A 13,011-nucleotide genomic window follows, 5' to 3' on the forward strand; every position below is an offset into this window, starting at 1 on the left:
TGTTTTCTACTTACACACACACACACACACACACACACACACACACACACACACACACACACACAAGTTTAAATCGATAATATGCATATGAGAAAAATACGTTATTTGATTATCTGACTTTGGCGTGTTTCACTTAATACAATGATCTATATTATATTAATTTTCCACAAATGTCATGATTTAATTCTTCATGGCTGAGTAAAATTTTTTATCTATCTGTCTCATACTTTTTAATCTATCTTTTTAAAAATCAAATTTCCTTGTGTTTGATTGCAGATTAAAGGACTACCTGAAGGCTTTGCTTATCCAAAAATAGGGTCCAATTACTCAGTTAAGACAGTGGAGAAGACATGGAAGGCCCTGCAGGACTTCAAGGAAGGCAATGCCCTTTTCACCTTCCCAAACACTCCAGTGAAGTGTGCTGGTGCCCCCCAGAAGATCATGTACCTATCGGAAGCCTACTTCAGAAAGGTGTGGCTCCTCTTCAGGACAGAGTGAACGAGGGCAGGTGCCACTAATCGAGCACCTGCCACAAGTCCACTTTTATCTCTGCCGCGTGACCTTTCTATTTCTCAAAGTTTTGTTCCATTGAAACAGTTACATAGTTGGATGTGGAGACCACTCACCATGCACATTCTTTCACAAAGCCATTCTCACAAATTAGAAGAGGTTTTTCTATAGACTTAAAATATATGGTGACAATCATACTGTATATATGAAGTATTCCATTCTATTAAATAGTCCTGTGAAATACTTTAAAACTGTGTACAAGCCCATTGGCAAACTATGTTAGTGATTGTTAAAATCTTTAATATTTGTAGTTAGGCAATTAATTATAAATTACACATATATACATATATATAAATTACATATATATATATCACACACATACATATGCATATCAGGTAGTGGGGGCTGTTTCTGCCCTCCCTATGCTTTACTGAGACATAATATTCTGTTCACTGAAGAATGGTTTGACTGGAGCCATTACAGGACCCTAAGTGCTTGTGCTTCTATAAAAGGACAGGAAGGGAGAAAGGGAGGGAGGATGGCCTGAGGATTGTGGGCTATGTTCTTGGCACTAAGCATTCACTCCCCTGAGCTCTGAAAACTGCAGTGGGTCCTGCAAGGTGTTTTAGTTCTGGTCTGGATGAAAAAAAGACATGAGAAACAAAATGGCGGCTAGAGTAATTGTCAGGCTTTTTCCTCTCTCCTTTTTCGTAGACTGGAAAGCGATCCAAGGCTAATATCATCTTCAACACAGCCCTTGGAACAATTTTTGGAGTTAAGAAGTACGCAGATGCTTTGCAGGAGATCATTCGGGAGAGGAACGTTTCTGTCAACTATAAGCACAATCTTATTGAGGTCCGAGCTGACAAACAGGAGGCTGTTTTTGAGAACCTGGACAAGCCTGGGGAGACACATGTGATTCATGTGAGTAGTAGATGCAGGAGACATGGGGCACCTCTCCCTGAACCACCATTTGCTGGGGAAGGCTGCTGTTGATAAAGTAGGAAAGGGAACTGGAGAGGGCAAGATGGGAAAGACTGTGTCAGTAGGGAACGAGGAGGGCTGATCTGCAGTGCCACATGATATATTGATATATCAATATTTATGTATCAATATATCATCAATATATTAATATATCTACACACACACACACACACATACACACACACACATATATAAACACACACACAAATAGTCTTATTCTCTCCTCTTTGCCTGATACTCATTGTCTGGAGAGCTTAGGGAGAGCTTCTTCAAAGGCCCTGTGACTGTCTAAACCATTGGTGTGTGAGACATGCCCTAGCTTGTGAACTGGAAGGAAGCTGTAGATTGCTCACAACAGACAGGAGTGTTTGTTTTTCGTCTGTGGAAGAAGCAGTCTTTACACATTTTTCACCTGTGCAAACACCCAACCCTTAAATTCCTTCTCAAGGGACTTGGCAGAACCACCACCTTCCTTGGAAAGATTTCAGCCTGTGTTGTGGGCTCTGGGTCTTGGGCATCCACGTCTTTCCTCAGAGTGAGAATACTATGTTCATGGAACAATTATGAAGAGTAAGCACAAGATGCAATGGTATTGGAGAATATTTTGGTAGGCGCATTCAGCACCGGGAAAGCATGATCTGTTCACGTTGTTCTCTGTATTTAACAGCTATGGGTTCCATAAAAAGGAATTTTGAATGAACAGAAGATAAGTCTTCTAAATATAAAATATTTAAGTAAGAACCTTTCCAGCTCAAGCTCTTTTTAAAACTCACTGCACCCCTTTTTTTTGTTGTTGTTCTTAAACAGAATGTATTAAATATCATTAAAATGTTACTGAAGGCTCAGGGGCATACTTTTTTATTTGAAAATATCCTCAAACTTAGAGAAGTTATAAAAATGAAAATAGCAGAAATAAGATCGCACATGCCTTTAGCTAGATTCATGTACAGAATCTTACACCAGTTGCTTTAGCTTTATTATTTGAATTCCCCTCAATCTCAGTTTCTGTTAATTTCCCTAGATACAGGAGATACTCATCAAGCATTGTTCTCCTTATCTCTGGATAACTTTTCTAGATAAACATCCTAAGGATACTTTCTTATGTAAGCACAATAGTCAAATTGCTAGTTACTATGTGCCTCATAAATTTGGTACATGTATAATATTTTGATCTACTACACGTATGAAATTTTGTTGACTGATTCAACAGCTCTGCAACATTCTTTCATGTCTAGTGCAGTTAGTCTGATGTCTTTTCCGCCTCCTTCAGTCAGGTGCATTTCCACAGCTGTCCTTTATCTTCCATGACTCTGACATTTTGGAACAACATAGCCTTCCTCTCTGCACTTTCTCAGGTGATGACTTTGCTTTATGAGCATTGCATAAGGAACCTGTAGTCTGAGGAGTTCGTTGCAAGCATGCAGGAGGTCTGTTCTGGTCTCTAGTCCAGATAAGGCTTAGTTTCTCCACTGAATTACCAACCTTTCTTCTTTAGAGAGGCATTTTCAGATCAAGCATACACTCTATTCTTTAAAGTATCACCCAGACTTAGTTCCCACTAAGATACTCATCCTCTTTGCTTTCAGTGTGATTACAAAATGACTTTTTTTTGGTGACTCCAGAGTTTCATCCACACTTAGCAGGAATCACTTGACATTTTATCAGCAAGTTCCTTTTCTTTGTTTTTATCAATTAATTACTGGTATAAACTCGTGGCTGCTACTAATATCTTGTCATTCATTAATGCTCTTATTATTTTTGTTGTCAAATTGTCCCAGGTTTGGTCAGAAGCTTCAAACTCGATTTGGTGTCCTTGTGACACAATTTTTTCTTCTTTCCCTAGCACTGCCATGATGTTTGCTTATCTGATTCTGTCTCCCCCCGGATCAGAGTCCTTACTGTGAGCAGCTCTCATACGGCTGTGCCCAAAGGACCCATTGAAATTCTTGTATAGACACCAGTTAACATTTTACACAACTTGTTGTTAATGTTGGTTTTTGTTTTCCAGCTTTTTAGCCTGTCACAGTTGTGAGGTTTGGAAGGTCCTTCTTTTTCTAGATTTCTAAACCTGCTGTTCCTGAATTTTTTTTTCTTGGAAGACAAGTGAACCAAAGTTGTGAATTTTATGCAAAGTAGAAGTGAATGGGCTGTGAGTGGCTGACTGTCCAAAATAAAGTTCTCTGAGAAAAGGAACTTAATTTTGTGATGTTTAAAAAATGTGGTTTCCGGCTGAGCTCTGGGGAGTCGAGGCTGCATGAGGATAGAGAACTGGATGAATGAGAGGATATTTTTTTTTACCAAGTTTGTAAAGGAGGAAGGCATTTTGTGTCACCTTTGAGTGATAAGATTTCAGCTCAGATATTTCAGTTGAGCTCTTAAACTATGGATTCCAAAAAGTCCACTGAAGACTTTCAAGTAACTGCTACCAGTGCTAGAATCACCTAGGGAGCTTTTAAAATGTGCTGATTCCTGGGTATACATAACACACATTTTGATTAATTGGCCTGGAGTGTGGACTGAGAAAGACTGAATTTCGAAAATTACCCTAATAACTCTCATGTCCAGTTGAGAGTGGGAATGGCCATGTAAGGATTATATAGACCCCAAAGCCTAGTGGTCTTGGATACTTTACTACAGGGAGTATGTAAACTGGTCCAGGCTTCTCCATGCTCATGAAAAAGCAGACCTGCTGTCAGGGACTCATGCCCTCAAAAGACCACTCAAAGGATATAATGTTCAAGAGCACTGAGCATTTGCAACCCCTTCCTGAGGTCAAATACGTCTATGACTGAGAGTCTGAATCAATGCGATTCAGCATTTGATTTCTGGCTCCTCGGTGGTTGTTGAGTCCTACGGGACACTAGAGGCTGTTGACATCCTTCACACAAGGTTGAGATGGCCTTAACAGATTGACCCTAATGAAACATGAATAATTGAGTAAATGGGCCCTGAAGTAGACCTGACAAGACATTGAAGTTGCTACATGGGATTGTAAAATAAAACGAATAAAAGGCATGACCTATAAAATGTAGAAGAAAATCACACAGATAAAACCTTGAACAAATGGATGAGGCCTCAGCACGGGATCATCTGGGGTAGCCTTTATTCATGTGTTTGGGAAAAGGAAACCCATCTCTGCATTCAACACTACACAGTACATTGAATGCTAGACAAGATTCCTCTTTACTTCTCCAGGATATTAGGGAATTTTATCCCTCAGTTCATCCTCTCATACCAGTGACTTGGAACTGTTTTTAGTGCATTTTTAGAGTTGAGCCCTTTTGAGGAGTTCACATCAGCATTTAACATGACCTTTACAAGTTTCAGAGACTAAGCGTCTCCTTTCAGAACACAACTGAAGCAACCAACCCAGAGAGCACTAAGTTGACAGTTGAGGGTCAGAGAAAGTTATAAACAATATATGCCGCTTCTTCATTTTTAGCAAGAATGGGAACATCGATGGAGTATTTCAGAACATTAGTGAATTCTACTTCAAAATACTGGGTTCCCCACCTTCCCTATTGAAGGTTTTTGGGCTCAGTATAAGATCATAGCAACCAGAGAGGGCAGCTGTTTAGTTTCTCATTATCCTCCACTGTAGTCCTTAAAGTCTTGGAGAGCATATGGATGGATGCATTCGCTAATACGTAATGGTCCCCGTGGCCATTATGATGTACAGAATGAGCAAACAGAGAGAGGCTTGAGGGCCATAGACACTGAAAAGATACACATGTGGATGCCCTTGTTTTGTGTAGTATGAAATGCTTCACGTCACGCCACCCATGAGCTCGCCAGATGTCCTCAAGAGGAGTCCTGTGGCCGATTCTGCTGGCTGGGTGGACGTGGATAAGGAGACTCTGCAGCATAAGAAATACCCGAATGTGTTTGGCATCGGGGACTGCACCAACCTCCCAACTTCAAAGACGGCTGCTGCAGTAGGTGAGGTACCACTCTTGCTCTCCTCAGAGTACTGGAAAAACCAGAAAAACACAAGTTTACCACAGGCTTTCAGAACTCAATGATTAGATTTAATAATCTGTTTATAATGGGTAAAAACTTTTGTGATCTAAAATTGGCTTTGGCTTCCCCCAAGGCAGAATCAAGCCCTCAATGAACCTGGCATTGTATGGAGAAGAAAGTAGCTTTTAAGGGCTTTGCCAAAATACCAAAAGAGTGTGTCCTTACCTGTCACAGAGATTGTTTTCAGGGCAATAAAGAGGTGGCCTCTCCCAGCTCTCTAAGGAGTAAGTAGTTTTGTGATTGCCATGCTTACCACTCTGGTACTCTTGGTCCTTGATACCAGGCAGCTTGGCTATTTTTCTTCTGCCTAAAGCACTGTAGAGCTAGGGAGGCATTTGTTTCTCTAGGAAACACATGCAAGTCAATGAAAGCTTGCAGACCAGAAAATTGTTCTGTATAGACAAGCACAGTGGAGCATGCCCTGATTGGTACACGATTAAGGCCTCGGCCTGGAAAACTAAATTCTTTACCTAGATGTTCTGCACTAGCAGTGATGGGGAGAATTGCCTTTTAGATTCTGTCATCTACAGACAGGAGCTGTCTTCTGTGGATGCCATAAAACACAGACCTCTCTGCTGATGGCCAGAAAACGGTTTATGTGAATTGGATACCTTTCTATGAGACCTATCACGTGTCTTTTCCATTATCGATGACATTTATCTCCCATCTCTTTCATTTCAAAAATCTCAACCAATGAAAAATTTGAAAAAAATTCATATTTGATTTATTACTCTTTATATTTTTTAGATGTTTTTAATGAGTTATTTGGAAGTAGTTGAGGCAAAACAGGAGATTGTAATAGTAGGAGTGAACACAGCTAGGGTCCGGCCACACCCACACACTCTTTCCACCTTGCTGTTGGGTATGGCTACAGAGAGGCCTGGTCTCTCTGCAGTGGCACCTAGAGCCAGCTTTTCTCCTCTGACATTGACCCCCTGTGCCAGGGGCTTCCTCATGTATTCTCAGTGCAGTTTCCAAACTCTCTGTGCTCCCAGTGATATCTAATTCCCCAAAGCAGGGCAGGATCTTTGCAGATAATACTTTGTCACCAGTGAGGACAGCCACCTGATAGTTTCATTCAATTGTCCCATTCGCTTTTACAGCCAACAAAATTATCTTTTTTATTTGAGTGCCAGTAACCTATAGTTTATTATTTTTGAAGAAAATAGTTAAGAATGGCTTCTGAATGGGAAATATTTGTTCAGTTTAATGGTAGTTCCACTCAATCCCCAAAGTATTCCATTGTTATGCTAATGAGAATGAGTAGACCCACATCCTTAAATTGCAAAGGATTTTTTTGTAGAATGTCTTTTCCTCTATTCTTGCCATATATTCATGCATAGATACATCGATAAAGACTATCTATCTATCTATCTATCTATCTATCTATCTATCTATCTATCTATCTATCTATCTATCTAGTCTGGCCTCAACCAGACAATACTGTAGAGAGGAAAGCCCAGTAATTTGCCTTAGTAGGTGTGATTGGCTGTCTAGGCAGTCTCTGAGTGGGGATACAAGATGCAATGCAACATGGCACTCAGACCAAACCTGGAGTGGGAGGAATGGGATTTGGGTAAGGCTACCCTTATCATCCTGTGGGAGAGAGCTGGGTCCTTAATTTCAAATTGTAAGTGGCAGCTGTGTGGTATTTGGTGAACTGAGGTCCCCTTCTGAGAGTCAGAACATCAAGTGAAAGGAGGAGTCATGATCTACTCACAGTCTAGAGGGGTGGATGGGACTCACCATTATCTTGTTTATATTAATGTTATATGCAAATTAGTTTTCGTAGAAAATCTGATGCTCAAACTTTCTGTTCTCTTTTAGCTGCCCAATCTGGAATCCTTGATAGAACAATTTCTCTGATTATGAAGAATCAAACACCCACAAAAAAGGTTTGTATACCTATAGGAGTTACTGCCCCATTACCTACCCTTCATAGTCCTGGCACTTTTTTTATTAGTTTATACCAGATGAAGAATTTAATTTGTCTATAGTGTCATTACATAATTTTTAATTTTCACAGTCCAGAAAGCTAGAAACTAAGACACACAATGCCCCAATTTCAGTCACTCAGCAAATAATAAATTACGAAGTTCCATGACAGAAAGTACGTTCTTGCTCATTCTTACAATTTCAGTATGATGGCTATACCTCGTGCCCACTGGTGACTGGTTACAACCGTGTGATTCTTGCTGAGTTTGACTACACAGCTCAGCCTCTGGAAACCTTCCCCTTTGATCAGAGTAAAGAACGAATTTCCATGTACCTCATGAAGGCTGACATGATGCCGTTCCTGTATTGGAATATGATGCTAAGGTGGGTATCTCATCTGATGCCTGTGCAGAGGGCACCAATTTGTTTGTGGGTGGGCTGTTTCAGAGGGTCCTTATGGCTTCCACTCAAAGCAGGACTTGCTAATGAGACCTACTCTACTGTGCCATTTCTCAAGAGTTAATGGTAGCCTTTAAAGAACTCCTGAGTCTCAGCCATTCTTGGGAAAGAGGGCTGCCCTAGGTAAGGGGAAGGTTTGCAAAATCTTGTAGTGGGGTGCCCATTGTTCTTTCTATTCTTGGGAGGAACCGAGTCTTCTGTTTTCTATTCTCTATTTCTTTTTTGTTCCCAGATGAGTTGGATAAATAATAATGCTAACAATAATACTATAATTTCTTTTTATATACCAAGAGCTTTCTCATCTGCTGCTTTCTTTTGGTTTTACTATGTTTGAGAAACATTAAAAGTAATTAAGAGAACAGAGATAGACTCTAGTTCTGACCTAATTTTGAATACTGTTTTTACCAATGACTAGCTGAGCTACTTGCTTAGACTACGTTTAGTTTATTATCCAAAAATTGAAAATAACATTAAGGAGATAATACAGAGTCAAACAATGGTAGGTATTCAATAAACAGAGTACCACAAATTAATAACTCTATGCTTTTAAAAAAAGTACTATTTGACTTTTCCAGACACATATGAGATTGATAAGTTAGGCTATCCACACCAGTGATCCTCAGTCCAGGATGATTTGGGAGACATTTGGCGATATTTGGAGACATTTTTGGCTGTCATCACTGGAAGGTTGCTGTTGACATCTAGTGAGCAGAGCTGTGGGATATAGCAATGCACAGGGCATCCTTATGATAAGGAACTGCTGGATCCTAACTGTCAGTAAGGTTGAGAGAGTCTGCTCTCCACTGTAGCCCTGAGGTGAAGGTAGCAGGCAGCACTATGCACGTAACAGTAGCTTTGTGGGTGTGTGCTGAGTTCGGTCAGTGTGCTGGGCTCACCCAGCAAGTTCATTGTCAAAGCTAAGACTCATTGCAGGCTGTTCCAGTCAAAAGATCCTTTCCACGTCAGTAGACAAGCCTTGCCTTATGTGCTGATAGGCATCCCTAGGGACGTCTTATAGCACGTCACCTCATTTCCTCTGACTCCATGGCCTCTCTGTGTTATTTCTTACAGAGGCTACTGGGGAGGTCCAGCCTTCTTGCGAAAGCTGTTTCATCTGGGCCTGAGTTAAAGATGGCTCAGCACTTGCTCTTTTTGGATGATGTCTGGACCAAAATCACAGTTACTGATTGACATGACAGATCCAAAGGACTCAGAATCTTACCCTTTAAGGAGTTTCTTACTGGACATGATGACCTTTCTAGACCTCTGAATAGCTATCATGTGAACAACCCAGAATGAGTCTTTGGAAACATCCAAAATAAAATTCTATTTTATAAATATATGTTTGTCATTGATTAACTTATTTGTGAAAATATCTTGACTAGCGGGGATGGGAAGTTGTAGCACTTGGGAGAAGAAGCTGTTGTTAGGCAATGGCTTTTTTGTTGTTCACCTGGTATGTTCAACTTAAAGCTGGCACTGCTTTCTAGAGACTGAATCACTGAATGGAACAGTCCAATGACATTGCATCAAGGCTGTGTCACAGCCCTATACATGGCTGCTTAGAACTCCTGCTGCAGGAGACAGCATGGAGCTTCTAGAGCCCAGATGCCTTGACACTGAGCTGAGCCTGTGCTTTTCCTGACAGTGACAGGCACTGTGGCTTCCTAATCTCTTCCAGTTCCAGGTCTTCTGCTGAGCCCTACAAACTTGGCTGAACCTAAGGTTTTCCTTTGCTCTGTATTCCATCAGGGATACCACTGGTGTCACAGTGTGAAGTCCAGCCCTCCCCCTTTCACCTTTAGTCTCCTCTATCCTGCAGGGTATTTCTTCCACTAAATTTCTTGTTAACCTAATTCTATCATGCCACTCGAGTTTCCCAGAAAACTTACACAAACACAGTGATGTTGGAGCTGAAGAATTTCAGTAGCTAAGGTAAGTATTGCCTTAAGTCATCCCCAGTTTGGCCAATAAAGAGTGAGTTTGGACTGGAAACGGCTCCAGTTTGTTTGAAGTTCAGTAGCAGTAATCCCAGTCAGTTGATTACAGAAGTTTGGTTTCAGTCTAGAAGTTTAAAGGCATGTATATTTCATATTCATAAATGACTTTGATTTTATAACATTTTAGAATTCAAACCCTTTAATGTGTTACTAAGTCTCTCTGGGTTCCTGGAATTCTCCTTATAACTCTAGAAACCCTATTCAGACATAAATTCATTCAACAACTATTTGCCAGACACCTACTAACTGCTATTTTCAGCCTGGGAGATACGGTGAGGAGCCAGAATAAGGACTCTGTTCTTGTGGGTTTTTTTTTTTTGAGCCCAGTCATATTTATTCTACAGATTCAATGCATAAGATGCTGGCTTCATTGCAGAAGAAGGAATGGAAGGATTGTAATGGATCAAGGAAGAGAGAGTTAGAAGGAAGAGTAGAAGAAAGAAGCCACAGCCAAAAATAATACTCTGACAAAATATGAGTTCAATTGGGAGAACTATAAAACTGATAACTTGTAGATTAGAAGACCATGAAGCAACAAATCTATATTAAGAACTACAGTTAATGAAGGAAGTTGAGAGTAGGAAGAGGGGAACAAATGGTTATTCTACATCACATGGTCAGCCCTGCAAACATATGTACAAGCTAAACTATTTATTGGAGCACTACATACTTGTGTGTGTGTGTGTGTGTGTGTGTGTGTGTGTGTGTGTGTGTGTGTGATTGTATCAAGAATATGTGAAGAAAGCAGTCACAGAATTTAACTGGATCATGTGGGTACATATGGGAGCATTATGAGGGAGGAAAGGGATGTTGAAAATTATGTTATATTAATTCAAGAACAAAATAAATGGAGATAAAATGGAATGTAATTTAAAGAAAGTGTCACAAAGAACACACCTTTCATGTTTTACAATGATGTAGCTATGTACCAACAAAACATTCAAACAAAATAGCACAGTGCTAAGTATATCTTATTCCATGTGTTAGAGAGTATAGTCCCAGAAGATAAACAATACTCTACAATTTTGATAGTATTTTTTGTTGTTCCTATATATGGCAGATGTTTCCTGTTTCTAATGACAATAGAGATCTTAGATTTGATTCGTAAAGAAGTCAAAATATTACTGAGAAGAGGGACAATTCCTTAAGAAATATATAGCATAAATTTTAGCTTTAATATAGTCCATTTACACATATGCATAGTCTTTCAGAATGTTCTTACTTTTTACAGACTTTTATACTTGCTTTGGTTTCTCCATATCAATAATATTTGTATTTATAAACAGTGAACATCTGACCTAATTTTCTTCTGTATTTATCCAGTTATTATTTCAATGATCTCTCCTGTAGCTCGGTACATGTTATAGTGGATAGTTTAGTGGAAGAATGGAGAAGTCAATATATGGAAAGGCTTAAAAGTAGGAGAAGACTTATGACTCTATCCTTCTAGAAAACTCTCCTTACTCTTTAACATCTTGTCTTGCAAGTAAGTGGTTATTCTCGATCACATTGCCCAGGCCACCTTTTTAATTTCCTTTAACTGAATAGTATTAGGCTAAGATTCAGAATGTGTCTTAAAATGCATGTCACATTATTTAAATGAATCATATAAGATATATTGATAAGCATTGTGATATTTACCCACCACTATTGTTCTGGAGCCAAAACCATTACTTATAAATGCTATCCTAAAGATAGTTCTTTCATTCTAACAGGAAGGCTCAATTAATCACCACAACATATTCTGACCTGAAGGATAATCTTATTAGTTTAAGGACATGAAATCACACATCATCCATCTGGGCCCAGCAGGAAATGCTGGACAGAACTAGGTTGTTGTGATGGGAAATCATTGGTTGATTCCATGTCCCTCCCTCTCACTCACTGTATAAAAACCTTTGTCAGTCCACATCCTCACAACTACTTATCTACTTTGAGCTTCTGTAGAAGAGCAAAGTCTGGTGCCATCATGGTAAAATTTCTGTTGCTGGCTTTGACATTTGGACTGGCTCAGGCTCAGGTAAATCCATGAGGTCTGTGTTTATGTGTGAGCTTCCTCAATAGCACTATTCTGTGGATGTGATGTGTCATTTGGTTAATCCATGCAAGGCCATGAAATAACCTTTTTTTTATTTTATTTTATTAACTTGAGTATTTCTTTTTTTTTTTATTAACTTGAGTATTACTTATATACATTTCAAGTGTTATTCCCTTTCCCGGTTTCCGGGCAAACATCCCCCTCCCCCCTCCCCTTCCTTATGGGTGTCCCCCTCCCAACCCTCCCCCCATTGCCGCCCTCCCCCCATAGTCTAGTTCACTGAGGGTTCAGTCTTAGCAGGACCCAGGGCTTCCCCTTCCACTGGTGCTCTTACTAGGATATTCATTGCTACCTATGGGGTCAGAGTCCAGGGTCAGTCCATGGATAGTATTTAGGTAGTGGCTTAGTCCCTGGAAGCTCTGGTTGCTTGACATTGTTGTACTTTTGGGGTCACGAGCCCCTTCAAGCTCTTCCAGTTCTTTCTCTGATTCCTTCAACGGGGGACCTATTCGCAGTTCAGTGGTTTGCTGCTGGCATTCGCCTCTGTATTTGCTGTATTCTGGCTGTGTCTCTCAGGAGCGATCTACATCCGGCTCCTGTCGGTCTGCACTTCTTTGCTTCATCCATCTTGTCTAATTGGGTGGCTGTATATGTATGGGCCACATGTGGGGCAGGCTCCGAATGGGTGTTCCTTCAGTCTCTGTTTTAATCTTTGCCTCTCCCTTCCCTGCCAAGGGTATTCTTTTTCCTCATTTAAAGAAGGAGTGAAGCATTCACATTTTGATCATCCGTCTTGAGTTTCGTTTGTTCTAGGCATCTAGGGTAATTCAAGCATTTGGGCTAATAGCCACTTATCAATGAGTGCATACCATGTATGTCTTTCTGTGATTGGGTTACCTCACTCAGGATGATATTTTCCAGTTCCAACCATTTGCCTACGAATTTCATAAACTCGTTGTTTTTGATAGCTGAGTAATATTCCATTGTGTAGATGTACCACATTTTCTGTATCCATTACTCTGTTGAAGGGCATCTGGGTTCTTTCCATTTTCTGGCTATTATAAA

General features: G+C 40.1%; 1 protein-coding gene across 3 annotated transcripts in view; it reads left to right on the plus strand.

The window, feature by feature from the left end:
- The window catches only part of Sqor (sulfide quinone oxidoreductase), a 47,712-nt gene extending 36,935 nt beyond the window's left edge, over window positions 1-10,777 (plus strand). For 2 of the 3 annotated variants that reach the window (NM_001437819.1, NM_001047913.3), the window contains 6 exon segments: window positions 277-471; window positions 1,225-1,434; window positions 5,250-5,433; window positions 7,342-7,409; window positions 7,655-7,833; window positions 8,980-9,248. In NM_001437819.1, the coding sequence (NP_001424748.1) occupies window positions 277-471; window positions 1,225-1,434; window positions 5,250-5,433; window positions 7,342-7,409; window positions 7,655-7,833; window positions 8,980-9,037 (894 nt within the window). In that variant the 3' untranslated portion in view covers window positions 9,038-9,248. 3 annotated transcript variants of the gene reach the window in all.
- The last annotated feature ends 2,234 nt before the right edge of the window (window positions 10,778-13,011 follow it).

This window comes from Rattus norvegicus, chromosome 3 (genome assembly GCF_021556685.1).
Source record: "Rattus norvegicus strain SHRSP/BbbUtx chromosome 3, alternate assembly SHRSP_T2T, whole genome shotgun sequence".
Lineage (NCBI taxonomy): Eukaryota > Metazoa > Chordata > Mammalia > Rodentia > Muridae > Rattus > Rattus norvegicus.